Here is a 27,056-nt window from a genome sequence, read left to right as displayed (position 1 = left end):
GTGGACATCGGGCCCTCAGACCATCCTGATGGAGTCGGTTTATAACCGTTTGTGCAAACACATGCACATTTGTGGCCTGCTGGAGATCATTTTGCAGGGCTCTGGCAGTGCTCCTCCTGTTCCTCCTTGCACAAAGGCAGAGGTAGCAGTCCTGCTGCTGGGTTGTTGCCCTCCTACGGCCCGCCTCCACGTCTCCTGGTGTACTGGCCTGTCTCCTGGTAGCGCCTCCAGCCTCTGGACACTGTGCTGACAGACACAGCAAACCTTCTTGCCACAGCTCGCATTGATGTGCCATCCTGGATGACCTGCACTACCTGATCCACTTGTGTGGGTTGTAGAGTCCATCTCATGCTACCATGAGTGTGAAAGCACAACCAACATTCAAAAGTGACAAAACCATCAGCCAGAAAGCACTGGTACCGAGATGTGGTCTGTGGTCCCCACCTGCAGAACCACTCCTTTATTGAGGGTGTCTTGATATTTGCCAATTATTTCCATCTGTTGTCTATTCCATTTGCACAACAGCATGTGAAATTGATTGTCAATCAGTGTTGCTTCTTAAGTGGACAGTTTGATTTCACAGAAGTTTGATTTACTTGGAGTTATATTCTGTTTAAGTGTTCCCTTTATATTTTTGAGCAGTGTACAAATTGCCACTTCAGAGAGGAAGAGGACAAGAACTCTAGCGCCACCTACAGAAAGTCAATAACGACCCTTTAAAGGGAACCCGTCAGCAGGATTGTGCCGAGTAGCCTACAGACAGTGTCAGGTCGGCGCCGTTATACTGATACCTGGGTGATGAAATCTGTCTTGTGGTTATTGTTTAATCCTGATTTTCAGTTTAGATTTATGCTCGAGCTTCGGGGCAGCCTGTGGTGATTAGGTATTCACCAGTATGGGTTCTGACAGGTCACAGATCCCTCAGTGACCTGCCCCCTAGTTTACATAATGAATATTATATTTTTTTTCTTTTAAAAACTCCCTTCTGCAGGCAGGCATCGGTGCCTGCGCTGCACCATAATCACATCCATAATGTGCATACAATTATTCTCTTTGATGGTATCCATAAATTCCTTAAAAAAAAACAAAAAAAACAAACAACACACACAAAAACACGGGTATTACATACCTGGTAATGTGTTCTTTCATGAGACATGACGGCACCACGAAAGAGAGGGGATCCGCCCTTCAAGGACAGGAAACCTTCAAGATAAAAGGGACAGCTCCTCTCTCCGCATCAGTTGTTTTTACAGAGCACGAGAGGAACTCTGCAGGTTAGTGTACATATAAATAATACATCCTTTATACTACTAAATTTCCAACACCCAAGGGAGTGTATAATGCTAATAATGCACCCAACTAATGATGTGATCAATATGGAGGGAATATAAGGGTGCCGTCATGTCTCATGAAAAAACACATTACCAGGTATGTAATACCCGTGTTTTTCCATCATACATGACGGCACCACGGGAGAGTTAGAGATTTGTTTTCTCTTAGGGAGGGATCACTGCTTGTAACACTCCACTGCCGAATGTGAGATCAGAGGTAGCAGATAGGTCTAACCTATAATGTATAAAAAGGGTAGACGGAGAGGACCAAGTGGCCGCCTTACAGAGTGGGTCGATGGAGGCGTCTGCTCTCTCCACCCAGGACATCGCCATGGCCCTCGTGGAGTGGGCTTTTAGACCCTCTGAACAGCCCTGCCTGCACTACTATATGCTAGCATAATGGCCTCTGTCATCCATCTAGCTATAGTCTGTTTAAAGGCTTTAAGGCCCTAACTTGCCCCTTGGAATGAGACAAATAAGGCCCTCTGCTGCTCTTTCTTCAAGAATCTTCAAGAGTCTTCATCTTGAGGGTTCCTCATCAAGGACAGGAAAACAACTGATGCGGAGAGAGGAGCCGCCCCTTTTATCTTGAAGGTTTCTTGTCCTTGAAGGGAGGATCACCTCTCTCGTGGTGCCGTCATATATGATGGAAAAAAAAAAACCCCAAAAAAACACATGCCTTCTCCAAGATGGCATCACCGGCACCTGCACAGTAGCATTTATCAGATCGCTAATAGGTGCTACTGCACAGGCAGCGCCATTTTCAAGCTTTTTTTTTTATTTAGGAATTTATGGATACCATCAAAATGAATACTTATATGCACATTATGGATGCCATCATGGTGCAGCTGTAAGGAGGCGGCGGGGACCCTAAAGGACCTTCTCTCTCCTGAACGCTGTTCACACAATTACACATTAATAACAATGAGTTGCCGCATGTAATCATGTGAACAGTGTTCAGGAGAGAGAAGGTCCATGAGGGTCACTTGAAACACATCAACCATGCACAAATGTACAAATGTGTGATAAAGCAAATGAAACGCTGAGAAGTGCTTCACGTCATGTAATATTTGCCTGCCACCTAGTGGTGAAGTATGGCAATATTGTATGTTATTTTAATTACTATTTTTATTGACTCTTTCTAGTACTGTTTATGATATATATGATATTTAGATATATCCATAGCTATGATAGATATAAATTACCAACCTATTAAGGTGCAGGGATTGACAAAGCTGTATTCAAGGCAGAGACGATGGAAGCACGCAAAAGTGGTTAGTACCAGGTTTTAGTAAGATTTAAGGTGATCGGCAGTCAGTCATTTACCGGCCTGTTTATAAAGGCCAGCACAGCAGATTGGAACAGAATGATCATGTATAGGATTTTTCTGTCCCCACACAGGATCATGTTTTCGGCAACACAAACCACCTTCTCTGGTTGACATGCCGCCAGTAAGGCTATGTTCCCACGATGATCTTTTGGTGCTTTGACGTGGTGTATTTTTTCTGTGTCAAAAATATAACATCTTACAGTTCCAGCAAAGTGGATGAGCTTTATAGAAGTCACATGCCCACTGAGGTTTTATTAACATTGCGTAAACCAGGGCTGTGGAGTCGGAGTCAGAGTCGTGGAGTCGGAGTCGGTGCTCATTTTGGTGGAGTCGGAGTTGGAGTCGGTATAAAATGGACCGACTCCGACTCCTAAAATATATAATAAATTTGGGTACAGTAATTCAATGCAGGATGTGCTGAATATTTTTTTTATAGGAGTTTGGGAAAGTTATGAAATGTCCTATAAATGACTGTTCTATTCCTGATCTAAGGCTACATTCACGCACAGCGTTTTTCCTGTGTTTTTTGAGGATACGTTTTTCAGCTGCAAAAGCAGATCAGCTTTTTAAAAAACCGCATCACCTGAAAGGTTTTTGAGCTCATAGATAATGTTTTCAATAGCAAAAGCAGATTAGAAATCTGCTCTATCTATATATCCATTTATCCATATCTGTCTATCCATATCGTATCTGTACCAAAAAGAATGAAAACCGGGTAGTACACCAATATATATTCTGTTCTATCTAAATATCTTGATTATTGGATCATAAAAATGATTAAATGTCTGAGGTTCACATTGTACTACAATAAATTTTTCACTTAAATATAAGCAATATGTGTGGGAGTCGGAGTCGGAGTCGTGGAGTCGGAGTTTGAGTCGGTGTAAGGGAAATTGAGGAGTCGGAGTCGCAGGTTTGGCTTACCGACTCCACAGCCCTGGCGTAAACTGACCTGCGATGTGTTTCAAATCTGCAGCATGAGTTATGTGCGGAATTTCCCCAGTGAAAAATGCACATTTTTAGTGCGTTTCAGCGACGGAAATGAATCAAAAATGCATGCGAGCTGCCCCCAAGTATGTCAAAGCCAAATATCAGGAAGTATCAAAACAGTTATATTTACAGCATGACTTAGTAACAAGAGACAAAACACAGCAGTGTCACAAACACTAGAAAAATGCATGTAACCTAGTTTACATACAGTTAGGTCCATATATATTTGGACAGAGACCATTTTTCTACTTTTGGTTCTAGACATTGCCACAATGAATTTTAAGCCAAACAATTCAGATGCAGTTGAAGATCAGACTTTCAGCTTTCATTTGAGGGTATCCATATTAAAATTGGATGAAGGGTTTAAGAGTTTCAGCTCCTTAACATGTGCCACCCTGTTTTTAATGGGACCAAAAGTAATTGGACAGATTAAATAATTGTAAATAAAATGTTCATTTCTGGTACTTGGTTGAAAACCCTTTGTTGGCAATGACTGCCTGAAGTCTTGAACTCATGGACATCACCAGACGCGGTGTTTCCTCCTTTTTGATGCTCTGTCAGGCCTCCACTGCGGTGGTTTTCAGTTGCTGTTTGTTTGTGGGCCTTTGTTTCTGAAGTTTAGTCTTTAACAAGTGAAATGCATGCTCAATTGGGTTGAGATCAGGTGACTGACTTGGCCATTCAAGAATATTCCACTTCTTTACCTTAATAAACTCCTGGGTTGCTTTGGCTTTATGTTTTGGGTCATTGTCCATCTGTAGTATGAAACGACGCCCAATCAGTTTGGCTGCATTTGGCTGGATCTGAGCACACAGTATGGCTCTGAATTCCTCAGAATTCATTCGGCTGCTTCTGTCCTGTGTCACATCATCAATAAACACTAGTGACCCAGTGCCACTGGCAGCCATGCATGCCCAAGCCATCACACTACCTCTGCCGTGTTTTACAGATCATGTGGTATGCTTTGGATCATGAGCTATACCACGCCTTCGCCATACTCTTCTCTTTTCATCATTCTGGTAGAGGTTGATCTTGGTTTCATCTGTCCAAAGAATGTTCTTCCAGAACTGTGCTAGCTTTTTTAGATGTTTTTAGCAAAGTCCAGTCTAGCCTTTTGATTCTTGATGCTTATGAGTGGCTTGCACCGTGCAGTGAACCTCTGTATTTACTTTCATGCAGTCTTCTCTTTATGGTAATTTGGATATACATACGTCTACCTCCTGGAGAGTGTTGTTCACTTGGTTGGCTGTTGTGAAGGGGTTTCTCTTCACCATGGAGATTATTTTGCGATCATCCACCACTGTTTGTCTTCCGTGGCCGCCCAGGTCTTTTTGCATTGATGAGTTCACCAGTGCTTGCTTTCTTTCTCAGGATGTACCAAACTGTAGATTTTGACACTCCTAATGTTGTAGCAATTTCTCGGATGGGTTTTTTCTGTTTTTTGCAGCTTAAGGATGGCTTGTTTCACCTGCATGGAGAGCTCCTTTGACCGCGCGTTTCCTTCACAGCAAAACCTTCCAAATGCAAGCACCACACCTCAAATTAACTCCAGGCCTTTTATCTGCTTAATTGAGAATGACATAACGAAGGGATTGCCCACACATGTCCATGAAATAGCCTTGGAGTCAATTGTCCAATTACTTTTGGTCCCTTTAAAAACAGGGTGGCACATGTTAAGGAGCTGAAACTCCTAAACCCTTCATCCAATTTTAATGTGGATACCCTCAAATGAAAGCTGAAAGTCTGAACTTCAACTGCATCAAAATTGTTTTGTTTAAAATTCATTGTGGTAATGTCTAGAACCAAAATTAGAAAAATGTTGTCTCTGTTCAAATATATATGGACCTAACTGTAATCGGTGCAGAAATTCTGCATCATCAAAAACTCACCATGGGAACGCAGCCTAAGAATGGTTTGTTTGTTTTTTGCCAGCATAAACAATCACCTGATGAACGGGTACTTTGCTTGATCACCTGGTGGTTAAGACAAGGTTTACACGGAACGATAATCAAAAATGAGTGTATCCTGAAAAAGCCTCTCCTATCAGAGGAGGATTGGAACAAGGCCTTGATCTCCCTGTAATATGTTTCACTAGTAGTTAATAACAAGCTAATCCCAATGAACATAGTCCATTAATACTACCTGACACCTAGCAGGTTATATAAAATGGGTAGGTCTACCACAGCAGATTGCTATGGGTGAGGGGAAGAGGTGGCAGAATTTATACACCTGATGTGGTATTACCCTCCTATTGCAGAAAGAGGTCATAGCTATCCTCATCAAGATATTAAGCCGATGGTATATTGGTATGATAACGACAAGGTTAACTTTGCCAAACAGCATTAATGAGCAATGAGAAATGCGTTTTGTTCCATCATTTAACCTTGTTATTGTGACGGAGTCGGCTTCAGCTGAGTCAATTTTTAGAGTGGACCTTCTGGGTCGTGAAACCCACCCACCTAGGGCAAGCTGACCTTGTGAGGAACCACCCCCTATACAGGGAGTGTCAGGGGCAAAACCAAGGGGGTGAGCCACCACGACTGCTGGAACCAGACAGCCGGCTCAAGGAAGACAAGTGTGAGTGTCTGACAACAGGGTACGTGCAGGATAGAAGACAAGACAAAGCATGGTCTCAGGGTATCTTCATTAAAGAGTGATCCCAGGGTAACATCAGGTGCAAGACATAAATACGAAGACAAGGTGATACACAGCAAGGTGCGTGCGAGGGCACGCCAAGGTCCAAGACATGGTACGTGCTAGGTGGCACGCCAGGGTTCCGACAAGGGCTAGATGGCATCGGACTTCGGACATCTAGCAACGATCGACAGGGTCCGGACATCAGGCTGCGGACATCAGCGTCGGACATCAGGCTGCAGTCATCAGGCTCCGGCCCTCTGGCAGCAATCGGCAGGCTCCGGGCATCCGGCAGGCAAGCCAGGGTTCAGGCAAAGAGGCACGCCAGAGTTCAAGACATGGTGCGTGTTAAGAGACACGCCAAGGTCCAAGGCAGAGTTCCAGGTTCAAGGCAGGGTGCGTGCTAGGAAGCACACCAGGGTCCAAGGCAGAGTGCAAGGCAGGGTGTGTGCTAGGGAGCACACCAGGGTCCAAGGCAGAGTGCAAGGCAGGGTGTGTGCTAGTGGGCACACCAGGGTCCACGTCAGGGTGCATGCTAAGGGACACGCCAGAGTTCAGGCTAGGGCACAATAAGACAGGGCACAATAAGACAGAGGATAGGAAAGCCAGGCAAAGCAAGAGAACATGGAGAGTACTACAAGGCTAAGAATAGCAAAGACAAAACATGGCACAACAGACAACACAAGACATGGCACAGGACAATAGACAGAGTACAAACACAGAGCGTGTGCAGAGAAGCACAACAGGGCAGAGTGTAGGGGCACAGAATACAGGGAGCGACCAAGCAGGACCAAACAGCCTAGCAGGGAAACAACATGATACTCAGGCCCTGACCATAGGAAGGGGCAGTCTGATATAGGGCATTAGCACCTGAACTTCCGGGTCAGGACCAGGGGAGGACTTCCAGGTTGGATGCTCCAGGACCATAGAGAGGACCACATGTTGGGGTCCTCCAGGACCATAGAGAAGATTGCTGGATTCGGTCCTCCAGGACCATAGAGAGGACCACAGCAGGCAGAGCAGAGACGGGCGCGCACACTGCAACGGCATGCAGCCATGAGGTACGCGTGCACTAGTGATGGCGCACAGCAATGAGAGGTAGCACATGTGCGCACAAGCAATGGCAGATAGCCATGATGTAAGGTGCACGTGCACACTGCTCCAGGGGTCATGCAGCATAACAGTCATGAGGTGCGCGTGCACACTGTTCCAGGGGCCATGCAGCATAACAGACATGACGGGCATGACAGTTATGTCGTACAATCTTCAATAAAACAAGTCTAAATAAAATTAAAATAAAGTTTCTCCTTCGTTCGTGCATCCGACTTCCTATTCACAAACCAGTGCCTTCATTTAGACAGTGTGTCTGTAAAGTCATGGTGCACTTTTGACCAGTCACTGGAAAGCAACATAAAACGATAGAAATGTGAAATCTGCTCCAAATAAAAGAAAAACTCTCCCAGTTTCATACCTATCCAGGGCAGTTCGATGTTGGCTCCATTTTTTGCCCTACACACATCCAAACGATAGTTAAGATCTTGCCACACACGAGTAAAGACGTCTGATGTAACAGAGTGAATAACGTCTGATTCTCTGTTTTAAGTGAGCAATGTCGTTGATACGTTCAATGTACACATTTTGCTTCACATAACCCCAAAAGGAAAAGTCTAAGGGCATCAGATTCAGGGATCGTGGTATATCTGTATACTTTCCTGTGACTGGTCAAAAGTGCACCATGACTTTACAGACACACTGTACATACATGGCCACTACTAGGGCCAGTTGGTGTGAATACTTTTTGACAGATTTCAATCCACTGCCTAATTTGACAGATGCTACAAGAAATTATACTCTAGTTATGGAACAGACAGTCATCAGAAAACGTACCTGTGCCCACTTCTGTTTTCCCTCCAGTAGTACAAACTGTGTGCTGTCCTCCAAAGACTGGAAGAACTCCTCCGTGTCCACAACGGTGCCATCTTCTTCAAGCACCAGAGTTACGACGCTACTGGTAATAAACAATGTCCCAATTGCCTGCAATAATAATTTTAAAATTGAATATTTAGCACAAAATTATTACATAGACTCGTGCCAGCAGATATATTTTGTAAGTAGGTAGTGATGGTGTCACCTCTATTAAGATTTCATCTGGGTAATAGGACTAATTTTTAATTCTGTTGAAAACACCATAAACCCACCTAGAGATAAGACTCAGCTCGCATAATCAGATAATTAGCAAATCTAAAGGACAATCCATCAGATAACACTGTAAAGTATTGAAAAAGGTCTTATTTTCTGATCTAAATGACTGAAAACAAGATGTATGCTTTCTCAACCTTTTTCTCACACTGAAGTAAAGAGGTAATTGGGCAGTGCTAAACACTTAATGTGAGGCATGTGGGGTCAGTGACATCAGGTCTACAGATATCTTCTGAATCGCGTGCCAGAGCAGCAGGTACAGGGTACAGTGAAGGAAATAAGTATTTGATCCCTTGCTGATTTTGTACGTTTGCACACTGACAAAGATATGAACAGTCTAAAATTGTAAGGGTAGTTTAACTTTAACATTGAGAGATAGAATATCAAAGATAAAATCCAGAAAATTACATTGTATAAATTATATAAAATGTATTTGCATTTTGCAGTGAGAAATAAGTATTTGATCCCCAAGCATTAAGAGTTCTGGCTCCTAATCAACTCGTTACCTGCATTAAAGACAGCAGTCTAAAGGGCCTGTCACACTAAGATATTGCTAGCAATATCGCTATAACTTGTGACGTTATAGCGATATTGCTAGCGATATTGCTGTGTCTGATACTTACCTACAACCTGCTCCCCCGCTGTTTATCGCTGATCGCGCGAGAACAGGCTGGACCGTTTCTCGTCGTCAGCTTCCTGCGGCGCTTCCTGCTGTGACGACGAGCGGCGCGTGGAGCCGAGCGGGAGGACGCAGGATCGCCTGGTGTGACAGGTAAGTAGCAACCCCCGACCCCTGCGATGTCGCTAGTGAGATCTGCCTGTGTGGCAGCTCACTAGCGACCACTTAGCGATGTACCAGCGATCCTGACCGCGTCATATCGCTGGTCGGGATCGCTGGTACATCGCTAAGTGTGACAGTACCTTAACATAGTCACCTTTATAAAAGACTTGTCCACAGACTCAGTCAGACTCTAACCTCTAAAACATGGGCAAGACCAAAGAGCTTTATAAGGATGTCAGGGACAAGATCATAGACCTGCACAAAGCTGGAATAGGTTACAAAACCATAAGTAAGACGCTGAGTGAGAAGGAGACAACAGTTGGTGCAATAGTAAGAAAATGGAATAAATACAAAATGACTGTCAATCGACATCAATCTGGGGCACCATGCAAAATCTCACCTCGTGGGGTATCCTTGATCATGAGGAAGGTGAGAGATCAGCCTAAAACTACACGGGGGAAACTTGTTAATGATCTCAAGGCAGCTGGGACCACAGTCACCAAGAAAACCATTGGTCACACATTACGCCGTACAGGTTTAAAATCTTTCAGTGCTTGCAAGGTCCCCCTAATAAAGAAGGCACATGTACAGGCACATCTGAAGTTTGGCAATGAACACCTGGATGATTCTGTGAATGATTAGAAGAAGGTGCTTTGGTCAAATGAGACAAAAATTGATTTCTTTGACATTAACTCAACTCGCCGTGTTTGGAGGAAGAGAAATGCTGCCTATGACCCAAAGAACACCGTCCCCACTGTCAAACATGGAGGTGGAAACATTATGTTTTGTGGGCATTTCTCTGTTAAGGGCACAGGACTACTTCACCGCATCAAAGGGAGAATGGATGGAGCCATGTACAGTAAAATCCTGAGTGACAACCTCCTTCCCTCCGCCAGGACATTAAAAATGGGTCATGGCTGGGTCTTCCAGCAACACAATGACCCAAAACATACAGCCAAGGCAACAAAAGAGTGGTTAAAAACAAGCACATTAAGGTCATGGAGTGGCCTAGCCAGTCTCCAGACCTTAATGCTATAGAAAACTTTTGGAGGGAGTTGAAGCTCTGAGTTGCCAAGCGACAGCCTCAAAATCCTAATGATTTAGAGATTATCTGCAAAGAGGAGTAGACCAAAATTCCTCCTGACATGTGCGCAAACCTCATCATCAACTACAAAAAACGTCAGACTGCTGTGCTTGCCAGCAAGGGTTTTGCCATCAAGTCTTATGTCTTGTTTGCCAGAGGGATCAAATACTTATTTCTCACTGCAAAATGCAAATAAATTTATAACACGTGATTTTCTGGATTTTATTTTTGATATTCTGTCTCTCAAAGTTAAAATTAACCTACCCTTAAAATTATAGACTGTTCATGTCTTTGTCAGTGGGCAAAGTTACAAAATCAGTAAGGGATCAATAACAATTTAAGTCACTGTACCATACATCTGATCTATTTAATACAATAGTACAGGGGCACAATGTTTGCCACTCATGTGCAGGCTGGCATGTATCTGTATGTCCACCAAAAAAGAACAAAATACTCAATAAAGATGAAAAGATACTCTATAAATCAACTATAAATAATGAATACTCTGGCATGTATCTGTAAACGTGACATCACCGGCCCTGCTCACCTCTCAATGTGGAAACGAGTAGAGCTGGATTACCCCTTCCATGCCCTTCGTTTAGCTTATACACTGGGAAACGTATCGGATAGGGGCTGTGATGGATGCTGAACAGTGACCTAACTACATCAGTTTAACAGATAATTAAATCTACCAACAAGCCCCCCACTTCTTAGGAGCACCTTTCATGCATGGTGCTTTCTTTATCAGAGCAGACACCGAATTGGAGGCTCATGCATGTCATGGGTGGCGCTTTATTAAACCTTAGGACAGAAGACGACATTATGTGGTTATGGTTCATTTATTTTAGCCCATTTCTGGGTCTGTTGAATTCTGTGCAAACTTGTCTCCATTTACAGGAAACTTACCGATTCAGTGAGATATCTGATTTAACGACAGATATTACAGCTCAGTGTACAACTGGGTCAAATACCTTTTCTAGGAGTTCCTTTAGTGTTCCGGCTACCACTCCTTTCCTCCTGCTTCTGTCACAATTAGAAACTCGAAACGGTCGTTGTTGTGGAGGGAGAGGTGGGAATAAAACTCTTCGGGTCAGCGAGGAACCCACAGTCGTAACTGATCTGCAAATATGTAGCATACATTAAAAGGAATAAACATTTACAAAAAAAAGCAAAAAAATAATGAAGGTGAATTTACATGATGGCTTTGTGTGAATTTACTGGCAATGCATGTTAATAACCTCAGAGTACTGCCCAAACTACAAAAACTGCCGCAACCAAGTGTAAAAATGTCTCATGTGAATACCTTTATAAAGAAAACTTTACACAAGGCCAATGAAAAATTCTCCTTAAAGGGAACCTTGAGAACCGCCATTTACCTACACATTCAGGGTTAACCTGCAGGTAAATAGTGTATAAACAATGCAAGATGGCTTACTGGAGCAACGGCTATAGGGAAAAAAATGAAGTTATGTCCTACCTGTAGCCACTCGCTTCCAGTCATCGGAGCAGGGAACAATTAGAGTCCTGGCTCATTGCATAGTGAGGGTGCCGTTATTCTCCGGGACATTGATGGACAGCCTGCTCTGCAGTGTGTGTGTGTGTACAGCAGGCTGTTGTGACATGTTCCAGTGTGTGATAACAGCTGAGCTCACTGTGGAGACTGTAACTGAGCCCTGGATCACCCAGATGACTGGAAGTGAGCGGCTACAGGGAGGATATAACGTCATATTTTTTCCCTGTATCTGCTACTGCAATAATCCAGCTACAATTGCTTTTTACTCACAGATTAATATCTGCAGGTAAAAAGCATTTTTTTTTATCAAGAAGACAGGTTTCCTTGCAAAGTAAATTCTCCATTTTTTTTTAGTTCAAAATCTACTGCAATTAACAATTCAAGGAAAGTGGATGTGATTTAAGAGAAAGAAAACTCATATACAAAGTGTATTTCAGCACAATGGAGAACTTTGTGCTTTTAGGGGCAATTATTTCCCCTAAAATGTGTGTGTAAAATTACAAGTGTGTGTTTAAAGGGAATCTGTCACCTGATTTTTGGCCTATAAGATGCGGCCACCGCCATCAGGGGCTTATTTACAGCATTTTGTAATGCTGTAGATAAGCCCCCGATGTAACCTGAAAGAAGAAAAACAAGTTAGATTATACTGATCCGGGGGTCCGGTCCGATGGGCGTCGTGGTCCGGTCTGGCGCCTCCCATCTTCTAGCGATGACGTCCTCCTTCTTACTTCTGCCGCGGCGTCGGCGCAGGCATAGTTTATCTGCCCTGTTGAGGGCAGAGTAAAGTACTGCAGTGCGCAGGCGCCGGACCTCTCTGACCTTTCCCGACGCACTGCAGTACTTCACTCTGCCCTCAACAGGGCAGATAAAGTATGCCTGCGCAGGAGCCATGGCAGAAATAAGAAGGAGGATGTCATCGCTAGAAGATGGGAGGCGCCGGACTGGACCGCAACCCCGGTGAGTATAATCTAAAGCCCCCGTCACACAGCGATCTTGCTAGCGAGATCGCTGCTGAGTCACAAGTTTCGTGACACAACAGCGATCTCACCAGCGAGATCGCTGTGTGTGACACCTATCAGCGACCGGCCCCCCTGCCGGGTATCGCTGATCGTACTGGAATGGCCAGGACATTTTCTTGGTTGCTGGTCTCCCGCTGGCCAGCATGCATCGCTGCGTGTGGCAGGCGGGAAACCAGCAATCAGGAGCTTGTAACCAAGGTAAACAGCAGGTTTCTAAGCGCCACGCGGCACTTAGAAACCCGCTGTTTACCTTGGTTACCAGCTCCCTGCATCAGCGCGCTGATAACTAAGGTACACAGACGCCAGCGCTAGTCGTCGCTGGTGCTGATCGCTGGTGAAGCTGCCTGTTGATATCGTTGTCGGGATCTCTGGTGAGTCGCTATGTGTGACGGGGCCCTAACTAGTTTTTCTTATCTTTCAGTTTACATCGGGGGCTTATCTACAGCATGCTGTAGATAAGCCCCTGATGGTGGTGGCCGCATCTTATAGGCCAAAAATGAGGTGACAGATTCCCTTTAAGTGGGGGACAACAGTGTCTGCATAAACAAAAAAGTCTGCACCTAAAATTAATAAGAAAAAGGCTTAAAGCACACACAATGTACAGAGCAGCTATTCTGTACTTTGGCGCGACTGTGTGCAGATAACATAACACGAGTATAAAATGCAGCTTTTTTACAAATGGAAACATGCCCTTATTGACCAGAATTTCTAAAGGCAATCAATCATGGTGCAGCTTTCATTCTTCCAACGCTGAGCTATAATTGGTTCTGATGGGCGACAAACCGGTTTCTTATTATTAATACTTTAAAAGAACCATAAATGTGTTGTAGAACCACCCAGAAAGGAGAGCGTCTTCTGGGTCGAATATCTGAAACATGGCGCCGTCAATGCACAGCCAAGCATCATAACCAGGCACTGCGCTCCTACATAGCAGCACTGTCAAAAAGACGGGGTCCCAGAAAAGATCCTTTCACATTATGGGCAAACTACAGGGTGGACCATTTTTATGGATACACCTGGGTGGGCCATGTATATGGATACACCTAAATAAAATGGGAATGGTTGGGGATATCAATTTCCTGTTTGTGGCACATTAGTATATGGGAGGGGGAAAACTTTTCAAGATGGGTGGTGACCATGGTGGCCATTTTGAAGTTGGCCATTTTGGATCCAACTTTATAAATGGCCCACCCAGTTCTATCCATATAAATGGCCCACCTAGTAGATTTGCCCAAAGACAAACGTTCAGAAAAAGCCCCCAGCTGCCAGGACAGAGCGGCCACAATGCCACAGACAGCAGTGCTATATATAAGTAGCAAACAGGCTATCTCCTGACCATATGTCTGTGTGATTGAACAGCTCAATACAAACTTGAGTAGTATTTTAATGCAATTGCCAAGAAATCAGCTAATCTGGACTACATCGCATTCCAGATTGAATACTAATCCAATAATCTACTTATAGTAGTCGCCTCACTGGCACAAAATAATTAGCTAATTGAAGGATCACACAATGCTTCAGGTATCCATATGACTGGGTTCTCATATTTCTGATAGTGGGGCAATTGAGAATTAAATTTAGGATCGGAAGCTGGGCTTATGATTGCACCATGGGCGAGGTGACCAAAAACTGCACTAAAAAGCTGACTGCAGCTCAAAGCATTTTGACAGCTTAGGCCCACCGCAGATTATCTGCTGGCAGAAGGATCGCTTGGCTAACATCTTTCGGCGCGCAAATTTTGGATCATCTTTCATCGTTTTTAAGAAATCTCAATATGGAAGAGGCCAGGAGCCATTTGGTGACCTGCATATCTTGCTACATGTTCACAGACTTACCAGTGGAAAAGCCAAACTTCACATGCCACAAATGCAAGCTTGTGTCCCTGTTGGAGGAAAAGTTGCAAAATCTCGAAGAGAGGTTAGCTACGTTGAAGATCATTAAGGAAGGTGAAGAGTTCTTAGACAGAGCAGAATTATCTCTTCATGTTACAGAAAAAGAAATTCGAAGTGCACCTGAAGAAACAGAGGAATGGAGACATGTGACCCAGAGAAGCAGGAGGCTCAGGAGGCAGTCAAGCACCCATACTTCTCAGGAACCAGTACCAGGCTCTCACGCAGGAAAATGATGAAGAAATACATCAGGATAAGACTTTGCCCACAAACAGCAACCTTGTACGCCTTCAGAGTCCTCCTGGATGGAGAAAGAAAAATGTTGTGAAGAAGAGGAGCGTGGTGGTCATGGGGGATTCCCTGTTGAGAGGCACAGAGGCCGCTATCTGCAGACCGGATATAACTTCAAGAGAAATGTGCTGTCTTCCAGGTGCAAAAATTAAAGATGTGTCTGACAGGATATCAGGACTCTTCAGACCTACAGATGACTACCCATTCCTGCTACTACATGTGGGGACAAATGACACCGCAAGAAACGACCTGGAAACCATCTGCAGAGACTTTGAAGACTTAGGCAAGAAAGTGAAAGAACTGGGAGCGCAGGTGGTCTTCTTTTCCATCCTCCCAGTGGATGGCCATGGAACAAGGAGGTGGAATAAGATTCTGCAGGTGAACAACTGGCTACGTCGATGGTGCCGTCAGCAACGATTTGGATTTATGGATCACGGAGTGAATTACCTTTACGATGGACTACTTGCTAGGGATGGGATGCACCTTACGAAGACTGGAAAACATGTATTTGGAAGTCGCCTTGCTACACTTGTAAGGAGAGCTTTAAACTAGAACAACATGGGAAGGGAAGCAAAAGACCAGAAAAAGCCATACACCTGACAAATGCTATTGAGAATTCTGCCATTAGAAGTGGAAAGGAAGAACAAAGACAAAAGGATCTAATTAATTTAAATATTGGAGAAAGTGAAACCAAACACTAAAATGTTTCTATACTAATGCACAAAGCATGGTGTTATGATTGAGCCACCGTAGGAGGCAAAAATAGAAATGCTAAGTCCAGAAAACCAGAGAAGTAGGCAGCTATCGGATTGCAGACCCCTGAACCTATCAACACAACTAGCAGTAGCCGTGGGGGGCTCCTACGATGCCCTAGGCACCTCGATCACAGCCGGAGGACTACATAGCCTAAAGACAGAAAGGGAAATCTAAACTGCCCCAGAGCAGACCCCAAAGCAAAAGGCAGCCGCCCACATATAATGACGGTGAAGCAAGAAGAAAGAACAAAACACAGACAGAAAGATAGACTGAGCAAAGATGGGGCCCACGCTAGCTTAGATAGGAAAGGACAGGAAGGCTGCTGTCTGCAATCCGTGAAAAACCCTATGAAAATAAGAGCCAACAAACTGACAGTAAAAAAGGCCCTGAAGACGCTAGGCTTCAAAAAAGCTATGTCAGTACTCAGGAATATTCTGAAGACAGAGCAACAGGCAAAAGGAGATTCAGCTCACCCCAGCAGGGAATGGCAGAATCCAGAAAAGCAAGGAAAACAAAACACTAATGCAAAAGGCAAAGCAGAAATCTTAGCTTTAGATGAGCAGGAATCAGACTGGTGTCCTAGAAGTCCACAGAGAAATCACCCGCAGGCCAGAAGGGCGTCGGCAGCCTTATATCCAGTCATTAACTCCACTCAGCCAGTCATCATCATCAGCCCCAGGTGTTTGACAATCAGGCTCACTACCTTTCGTCACCAGAAGAGGGAGTTCCTCGGGCCTCAGTAGTGAAGGGGAAAATGAACTCACAACAGCATGGGCAACAAACAAAGAGAATTGGAACTACTAACACAGGAAAAGAAATATGATGTCATTGGAATCACTGAAACTTGGTGGGACAATACACATGTTTGGAATACAAGACTAGAAGGATACAACATATTTGCAAGAAACAGACTTGATAAACGAGGAGGAGGTGTCGCATTGTATGTTAGAAACGCGTATATCTGCACAGAGATTGAAGCTTCAGAGACTGGGAGCTCTGTGGAAACTGTTTGGGTAAGAATACAAGGACAGAACAATGGAAAGGACACCATTGTAGGCATTTACTACAGGCCGCCTGTGCAAGCTGAAGATATGGATGAACTCTTTATGCATCAAATGGCCAAGTTCTCCAAAAAATATGACATAGTTGTCATGGGAGATTTCAACTATCCAGACATTTGTTGGGAATCTCTCTCAGGCAAAACTAACAGGTCAAGGAAATTCTTATCCTCTCTTGCTGACAACTTTATCTTCCAAAAGGTAGGGGAGAAAACAAGAGAAACTGCTACCTTGGATCTAATCCTTATAAACAGGGAGGAAATGGTTGAGGAGGTAAAAGTGGCTGGGACCCTAGGAGGTAGCGACCATGCTATTTTAGAATTTTGGATAACTAGAGGAGGAAGACCTGTGAAGACTCAGACTTCAAGGTTAGATTTCAGAAAGGCAGATTCTAAGGGATTCAGAAAGAGAATTGGAGGGATCCAATGGCTGGATATCCTTAAAGACAAAAAATGTCCAGGAAGGATGGGAAATCTTGAAAAATGAAATTCTCAAAGCACAATTGTTAACAATTCCGAAAAGAGGGAAGAATAGGAAGCATTTAAGGAAGCCAGGATGGATGAACACAGAACTTAAGCACATGCTAAAAAGGAAGAAAAAAAATATGTTTATAAAATGGAAAGAGGGAGGCATATCTAAAGAAGAATATAATGCTGTCTGCAGAACCTGCAGGGCACAAATCAGATTATCTAAAGCGGACAATGAATTGTGGCTTGCAAGAGATGTCAAAAGCAATAATAAAGGATTTTGGGGATATGTCAAAAGTAAAAGAAAAGTCAAAGATGCTATAGGATTTTTACAGGATGAAAATGATGAAATGTTAAGACAGGATGTTGAGAAGGCCGAACTTTTAAATTCCTATTTTGCATCTGTTTTCTCTCAGAAAGGAAATGTAACATCAACTGTTCTTCACTGTCCTATTAAGGGAATAGAAGAATCCAGGATATCTACAAACAGAAAGATAGTGAGGAAACACTTAGCTAACCTAAATGAATTCAAGTCTCCAGGTCCAGATGAATTACACCCCAGAGTACTAAAGGAGATAGCAGAAGAAATTTTTGAACCCCTCTCCATAATCTTTGAAAATTCTTGGAGAACAGGAGAAGTCCCTGAAGACTGGAGAAGAGCAAATGTTGTTCCTATTTTCAAAAAGGGGAAGAAGGTGGACCCAGGCAACTATAGGCCGGTGAGTCTGACTTCTATACCAGGAAAGATCTTTGAACAAATTATTAAACAACATGTATGTCAGTACCTGGATAAGAATGAAGTGATTAAACAGAGTCAGCATGGGTTTGTAACTAATAAGTCATGTCAGACTAACTTAATTTCCTTCTATGATGGAATCATTGATTGGGTGGATCAAGGAAATGCTGTAGATATAGTATATCTTGACTTCAGCAAAGCATTTGACAAAGTATTTCATACAATCCTTATTGAAAAAATGACTAAGTATGGAATGGACAAGGCAACTGTTAGGTGGATTCATAACTGGCTTAGTGATCGGACCCAAAGAGTGGTCGTAAATGGCTGCACATCCATTTGGAAGAATGTCTCAAGTGGGGTACCACAGGGCTCTGTCCTGGGCCCTGTATTGTTCAACATCTTTATCAACGATTTAGATGAAGGAATTGAGGGTAAACTGATTGAATTTGCTCATGACACAAAGCTAGGAGGGATAGCTAATACTAGAGAAGAGAGAGAGAGAGGATTCAAAAAGATATAAATAAACTGGAGAAGTGGGCAGCAACTAACAGAATGGTTTTTAACAGGGAAAAATGCAAAGTACTACATCTGGGCAATAAAAATAAAAAAAGCATATACAGAATGGGAGGAATAGGGCTAAGCAACAGCACATGTGAAAGACTTGGGTATACTAATAGATCACAGACTGAATATGAGTCAACAGTGTGATGCAGCAGCAAAAAAGGCAAATGCAATTCTAGGATGTATTAACAGAAGCATAGAGTCTAGATCACGTGAAGTCATTATTTCCCTCTACTCCTCTTTGGTCAGACCTCATCTGGAATATTGTGTCCAGTTTTGGGCACCACATTTTAAAAAAGACATCAACAAACTGGAGCAAGTTCAGAAAAGAGCGACTAGAATGGTGACCGGTCTGCAAACCCTGTCTTATGAGGAAAGGTTGCAGGATTTGGGAATGTTTTGTTTGCAAAAGAGAAGACTGAGAGGAGACTTAATAGCTGTCTACAAATATCTAAAGGGCTGTCACATTGTAGATGGATCAACTTTATTCTCATTTGCACAAGGAAAGACTAGAAGCAATGGGATGAAACTGAATGGGAGGAGATACAGATTAGATATTAGAAAAAACTTTTTGACAGTTAGAGTGATCAATGAGTGGAACAGGCTGCCATGAGAAGTGGTGAGTTCTCCTTCAATGGAAGTCTTCAAACAGAGGCTGGACAGACATCTGACTGGGACAATTTAGCTGCTGCTAGACTCCTCTGACCGGTTTATCTTCCATGAGAATAAAAGGATTGCCTGCTAAAATTTAACAGAACAGATCCTTCCCTTCTGCAACTTCATCTGTCAGATGAGTCAGGACTTGGGATGCCCCATTCACACTAGACGGTTGGTTGATCCATACTGGTGAGGTCGGCCGACTTTAGTGAGGCGTACGTGGTGGGATTTAATGGCCATGTAGTAAATTGCCCTTAATCTCCACACAGTTGGGGTACCATGTAGTGTTCGTCACAGGCATAGTGCACATCTGAAGTGCAGTTTAAAAGAAACGACAATCTAAAAGTCACAGAGGCTTTCTGCAAAAAGTGACTGACTTTTAGGCAACAGCGTCTTAGTACCTGCACTGTTGTGAACACTTTGGACCTGACTTCGAGTTTGGGCTCCCTCTGGTGGTTGCTGCGAGTAATGGAGCTGGTCGGGTTGACAGAAGTCAATCACCTGAAGAGGATGATTGGAGGTCAGGTGTTACAGTGTGGGAGGATTTAAGTGGGCAAGTTTCCCTCAGTTGTTGCTGGTGATTTGGTTTTCTTCCTGTGCATTTTGAAGTCCGCTTGCCCCCTGCTTGGTCCTGCATCTTTCCCATAAGTTATTTGTTTGCTGGAATCTTTTTGCATTTGATCCAGTTTTTGCCTTTCTCTGCTTTGCTGTGTGGGTTCAGCATTGTTCCCTTATGGGACCGGTGCTGGACCCCATTCCATATGCCACAACTTATGTCAGTCTGCTCAGTATTGCTAATACCCTGTTATATCAGTATCTTTTGTTTTGCTTCCAGTTCACACCAGAATTCTGATCTAGTGGGGGAGAGGTCGTGTGGCCTCAGTATTTTTGCATATCAGATGTGTTGGATTTTTCTTAGGGCTTTTTTGCGTGATTGCAGACAGTATCTTTCCTGTTCTATCTAGAAAGTTTGGGTCCCATCACTTGCTTACTCTAGTTTCTCCCTCATCTTGTCTCACCGGCAATATATGTTTGGGGGGGCTATCTATTCCTTTGGGGGTTCTACTCTGGGGCAATTTAGCTTTCCCCTTTCTTGCTTTCGGCTTAGTTAATTCTTTGGCTGTGCCGAGGCGTCTATGGCATCGTAGGTACGTCCCACGGCTAATTCTAGTTTTAGGGGTCTGCAATCTGCCAAGTTACCAACATTTCTGGTTATCTGGTTGTCTAGCTTATTCCCCGGCTATCCTCCTCAGTGACCTAATCATAACACTGCACCTTGGATGTGCACTACCTGTGTCTAATGGCATCTGACACCACGGCTCAAAGTCCATGACCCCCAACCGCTTTCAGGTGCAAGTGAAAGCTTGTAAACATACTACATTTGTTCTATTCCATTTCCACATAGTTTTCATACAGCAGAAATTTCACCAAAGACACGAGGTCTCTTGCATCTGTTCCCTAGAGGAAACAATTTTGACTCCAGCTATATTAATTGTATTGTCACTTTAGTGTGATCCCGCAATTCTGGGTGACTTGCAGCAAACATGGAGAAACGATATAAATTTCTATTATCTGCTGTAGCCCTGTACTGATATTATTGTTTAGAAACTGAATGACACGTTAGTCCAGGAACAGGTGGTGTCAAGGGCTGCCTGCCCCAAGCCAGGTTTGTACTATGTGCAAAGAAGACTAGCTAGTTTTATGTCCCTTTTTGCCACAGGCTAATATGGCAGTGTTTTTCTTGCAGGTTTACAGATGTTGAAGAAATCTGAAACTAAATCAAGGAGATGTTGAAGAATTACATGGACAAAATAATTGTTATTTTTTTCTAAACTATTCCAAAGTGTTATTTGCAGCAAAACAAATAATGTGTGGTGCTCTGGACTCATCATCAACATTCTGGCTTAAATGACAGGTCACTGAACCTTCAGTGACCAGCCTTCTATTTTAAATACTGTGCTTGCACAGTTAATAGTGTGGTCTTTAACCCCTTTCCGACATCGAGCGTAATAGTACGCTGATGTCGGACTCCCCGTTTGGTGTGGGCTCCGGAACTGAGCCTGCACCTTTCCGGGCACATGTCAGTTGATCTACAGGGTGGGCCATTTATATGGATACACCTAAATAAAATGGGAATGGTTGGTAATATCAGCTTCCTATTTGTGGCACATTAGTATATGGGAGGGGGGAAACTTTTCAAGATGGGTGGTGACCATGGCGGTCATTTTGGATCCAACTTTATTTTTTCCAATGGGAAGAGGGTCATGTGACACATCAAACTTATTGAGAATTTCACAAGAAAAACAATGGTGTGCTTGGTTTTAATGTAACTTTATTCTTTCATGAGTTATTTACAAGTTTATGACCACTTATAAAATGTGTTGAAAGTGCTGCCCTTTGTGTTGGATTGTCAATGCAACCCTCTTCTCCTACTCTTGACACACTGATAGCAACACCACAGAAGAAATGCTAGCACAGGCTTCCAGTATCCGTTGCTTCAGATGCTGCACATCTCGTATCTTCACAGCATAGACAATTGCCTTCAGATGACACCAAAGATAAAAGTCTAAAGGGGACAGATCGGGAGACCTTGGTGGCCATTCGAGAGGCCCATGATGACCAATCCACTTTCCAGGAAACTGTTCATGTTGGAATGCTCAGACCTGACACCCATAATGGATGGTAAAGTGTGGTATATGGGGTACAAAGATAGTGGGGCCATTCTTCATCAATGGAAACCTCAATGCCACTGGATATCTGAAATTCCTACATGATGATGTGCTGCCCTCTTTATGCACAGAATATGGCATGTTCCCTGAGTTTTTCCAGCAAGATGTTGCACCACCACATTATGGGTGTCAGGTCCAAGCATTCCTACAAGGAATCTGACCCCCATAGACTAGCATTTCTTCTGCGGTGTTGCTATCAGTGTGTCAAGAGTAGAAGAAGAGGGTTGCATTGACAATCCAACACCATGGGCAGCACTTTGAACACATTTTATAAGTGGTCATAAACTTGTAAATAACTTGTGCTTCCGGCCGAGTGTGTTGGAAATCCTGCCCATTGGTGACCCAGTCACATGATCGCGCGTCACTGATGGGTTGGTATGACAACCCTCAGAGGTCTCTAGCAGAACTCTATGGTTGTCATAATCAGTGGTCGGCCCTCACAGCAACTGAGCATTTCTGCTACACAAGGGCAATCTGATCATCGCCTGTATGTAGCAGAACCGATTAACGTACTGCAGCTTCTAGTGACCCATGTATACTACTAAAGCAAGCAAAAAGTAAAAAAAAATACTTTAAAAATATAAAAAAATAAAATATAAAAGTTTAAATCACCCCACATTCGCCCCATTCAAAATAAAACTAAAAAAAAAAAAAAAATTCACATATTTGGTATCGCCGCATTCAGAATCGCCTGATCTTTCAATATGAAAAAAAGAATTAACCCACTCGCTAAACGACGTGACAAGAAAGTAAAAACGCCATAACTTGTCTCCCCGCTATTCCCCAGCCTCCCCCCTATGCCAGGCGCTTCACTGGCTTCGTATTGCCCAGAGGCTCCAATTCAAAACCCTAACCATGACATACAAAGCCATCCACAACCTGTCTCCTCCATATATCTGTGACATGGTCTCTAGGTACCTACCCGCACGCAGCCTTCGATCATCTCAAGATCTCCTTCTCTACTCCCCCCTTATCTCTTCTTCCCACAACCGCATACAAGACTTCTCCCGTGCTTCCCCCATACTCTGGAACTCTCTGCCGCAACACATCAGACTCTCACTATCAACGGAAACCTTCAAGAAGAACCTGAAGACCCACCTGTTCCGACAAGCCTACAGCCTGCAATGATCCTCGGTCTACTAGACCACCGCACGACCTGCTCTACGCTCTTCTACTGTATCCTCACCCATCCCTGTAGACTTGTGAGCCCTCGCGGGCAGGGTCCCCTCTCCTTATGTACTTGTGTGTCCCTTGTCTTACACATGTTTATTATACTTGTCTATATTTCCCCTTTTCACATGTAAAGCGCCATGGAATAAATGGCACTATATAAATGCATAATAATAATTAAATTTTTTTGGCTGCTGCAACATTGCATTAAAATGCAATAAAGGGCGATCAAAAGATCGTATCTGCACCAAAATGGTACAATTAAAATCAGCCCGGCAAGCAAAAAAATAAGCCCTCACCAAACCCGAGATCACGAAAAATGGAGACACTATGGGTATCAGAAAATAGCGCTTTTTTTTTCTTTTTCACCACTTAGATTAAAAAGAACCTAGACATGTTTGGTGTCTATGAACCCGTAATGACCTGGAAATGAAAATGGCAGGTCAGTTTTAGCATTTAGTGAACATGGTAAAAAAAGAAAAAAAAAAAAAAAAAAAAAACGTGGATTTTTTTTTCCCTTTTTCCAGTACATGATATGTTAAAACCAATGGTGTTGTTCAAAAGTACAACTCATCCCGCAATAATCAAACCCTTACATGGTCATGTTGACTGAAAAATAGAAAAAAAAGTTATGGCTATGGTAAGAAGGGGAACAAAAAACGAAAACGCAAAAACAAAAATACCTCAGGGTGTTAAGGGGTTAAAAAAAGTGGAGCCGCTGTGGCACATGTGCAGTAGGATCTATCACTTGCCAATAGAGGATATTGAGCATGCGTGCCAAATTTGTTTTTACCCCTAACAAAATTGCACCTGCAGCATGCACAGTAGTATCTATCTGCAACAAGCGATGCTCTTAATCTGTGCTAGTCCCACCCACTGCGCATGCACCGCCATTTTGTTAGAGAAAAAAAAAAAAAATTGGTTCCAGCAAAATGGTGCCGGCGCAGCAGCATCTATGGGCAAGCAATAGATTCTACTGCGCATGCACCACCATCTGTTCCATTAGCTGGAGTTAGTGTGGTCTTTAAAAAAAAATAAAAAATTATTAACTGCGCAAGCACAGTATTTAAAGCAGGAGGCAGGTCTCTGAAGGTTCGGTGGACCTGTCATTTAACCCAGAATGAGGACTATGAGGTCAGAGCACCAAAAAAGACCCCCCCCACCCCACAGGCCCACCTCAGAGCACAAGCATCTCATTAACTGAAAACTGCCAACAGTGATTACACAAGACGGATTTCTTCACCCCAGGTATCATTTTAATCAGTGTAACAGCGGCAACCTGACAGTGTCTGTAGTTTACTGAGCACAATCTTGCTGACCGGTTCGCTGTAAAATGTGTAGCAAACACATAAAACTTTACACAGTCTCCAAAGTTTGCTAAAGCTCAAGTACTAGAGCCAAAGAAAATGTCATATCAGGAATATTCCCCAATAATGCCATTATTAGAAAAACGCTGAAGCCTGAGTGTTCTGATAAGACATGGAGGGTGGTGGGAAATGTTACATTATTTTTTTGCTTGCTGTACAGATCTCTCAGCAAAATGCAGACTGCTAGTGGCGACCTTGTGTCAGTGTTGTACAAACTGCTGGAAAACTTTCAGGTTCTGAGGGTACGCATAGCGAAAGAGGTTTATTTATTTTTTAAATTGGGGATCTGGTCTACAAGGAAGGTAGGGCCCACGGACAGTCTGGTTTTCTTTGCAGGTATCCGATTTCTTCCTACAGTTGTAACATGCATCCATACACAGCCAACTACCCGCGGCATGTACAGGACACATCTGCTGAGACCAGAGGTGGGCTGCAGTAATAGGGGGCGCAGAGATGGCAAGTCACCTCTGCAGGAAGTAAGCAGAGACTGTCGGGGACCACCAGAGGGACAGGACTGGATACAAAGGGGAATTAGACAGGCGAGTATTGGTTACTTCTTGATTTGGGAACACTCCTTCCACATTGCTGATTTTCTCTATTGTTTGAGGAAATGCAAAAAAAATTCTGTTGTGAAAATCTGACACAAGTTAGTAAGCACATTGCAAGTGATACACTGGTAATCAGGATGCACTTCATCCTGGGCCACACTGTCAAACTGAACCAATGCCAAGAGCCACAACCGATCTTAAAGGAGTATTACTATCCGACATTCATTCTTCTCAAAAATATATGTAATTCCCATCTGATGGGTGTAGATGGCAAGACTTGCCAGGGTACCTGGACTCCAATCCTCCTCCATTCCCACACCAGAATGAGGCTCTTTGTTTCCATTGTAATTTAGATGAATTTCATTGCTCCCGTGCACTGCAGTGACAATGGCCATCTCTTCTTCTGATCTGCTGTTTCTCGAAGACCCCAAAGTGTAGCACTGCGGGCTATATGTGTCCTTCCTTAGAAAGTAGGGGCACAACTTCAGTACCAATAGGTGTAAAGCTCTCAGCAACATTGGAGGTCCCAGAGGTCAGACCCCTACCAATCAAAAGGTATGAAGTGTCCGAATTACCCTGGTCCCCGAATACAGATTTCATGAGACCCCTTAAAAGAAATACACAGATTGTTATGCCCATCTTGCGATACCCCCCCATACAAAATGGTGACCTCCCCCCATGGGAACATATGCAGTTTAGCAGATATATAGTCCCACCTTGTTTGTCTATATTTTTATTTCATGCTTATACATACACAGCAGCGGACGGTTGTATTGGGTGCTTCCCTCATCTTTCAGTGCTGGAGATCTGGGACAGTGCACATGCCCCAGACAGCAGGCTGGGTGCCCCAAATCTCTGGGCAAGGATCACTTTGAACTGCATCGGTGGCAACGTGTCGCCAATATACTTGGATCCCGCAGTAGAGCAGCGCCATAGCCGTCCTACCACCCACAACTCTACTTGGTGTTCCAACGCTGCCAGGGCAGTGATGCCACCACATTGTACCACCTGTGCCCGGCCCTGTGGGTGCTCAGATTAGGGGGGAAAATACTAATGGAAGGTGGCACCAATGTGGCATTATTACTTTTGGAGGGGGTATTATTAGTGGTTGGGGGGAGCACAGACCTTGCCCCACACACCACATCTCAGGGACTGCTCATCAGTGTCCGCAGTGGGGATTCTCCCACGGTCATAGCCGCTCTTCTGCCTTATATACGGGACATTACAGATGGCTGCACATTGCCATGTAAGGTGGCACTGCCACTTATACTGACCCACTGCATGGAAGCTACAGTGAACCCAGGGTCGACCCTGGCAAGGGCAGCACAAGCCTCCGCCTGCTGCAGTCAGAAGGTGCTGGCACCAATGCCTACCGTGGATGGCACTCACCGTAGAAGAGCCTTGGGAGACAGGGCAGTGGCGTACTGCAGGGCACTCTGCATCCTCCCGGGTGGAAGGCTGCGCCGACACTGCTGGGATCTCCGGGAGGAGGAGGCGGGGAGAGGGTTAACCTTTCCCCTACTTCCAGTGATGGATGCGCCGGGTCTCCTCCCCCAGCCCCTGCACTACATCGCACTCCACAGCTGAGCCCGCACCACAAAATCCGGGCAATTCATCCAGAGCTAAAGCAGTGACAGCCAATAGCAGCACGTGATAGGGACAGGGCTATAGCAACCAATCACATTATCTCTTACTAGATGAAGCTGTAATCTGATTGGTTGCTATGGGCAATAGCTTCCTCCGCATTAACTATGACTGTGTGCATATCCCCATCATGTATGGCATAAACTCACAATTAGTATGTACGAGGGTGTCACCGTCTCACAGAGGCTCAGATACTCTATAGGCAGACACAGCTCCCCTCAAGTATTAGTGCTGTGCTGAGGGGAGATGAATAAGGCCAGTGGCGTAGCAACTGTTTGTGGAGCCCGGGGCGTTCGAAAAAT

General features: G+C 44.0%; 1 protein-coding gene across 1 annotated transcript in view; it reads right to left on the bottom strand.

The window, feature by feature from the left end:
• The window catches only part of CIDEA (cell death inducing DFFA like effector a), a 41,043-nt gene extending 14,322 nt beyond the window's left edge, over positions 1-26,721 (bottom strand). The window contains exons 1-3 of the mRNA XM_073550994.1: positions 26,500-26,721; positions 11,321-11,468; positions 8,173-8,319 (exon numbers count right to left, since the gene is read on the bottom strand). Coding sequence (XP_073407095.1) covers positions 8,173-8,319; positions 11,321-11,468; positions 26,500-26,552 — 348 coding nt within the window. The 5' untranslated portion in view covers positions 26,553-26,721. The remainder of the gene's footprint in view (positions 1-8,172; positions 8,320-11,320; positions 11,469-26,499) is intronic.
• Positions 26,722-27,056: the final 335 nt, after the last annotated feature.

This window comes from Dendrobates tinctorius, unplaced genomic scaffold, assembly GCF_039654945.1.
Source record: "Dendrobates tinctorius isolate UK_male_01 unplaced genomic scaffold, ASM3965494v1 ptg000171l, whole genome shotgun sequence".
In the NCBI taxonomy this organism is placed as follows: domain Eukaryota; kingdom Metazoa; phylum Chordata; class Amphibia; order Anura; family Dendrobatidae; genus Dendrobates; species Dendrobates tinctorius.
This window is presented reverse-complemented; position numbering and strand designations above follow the sequence as displayed.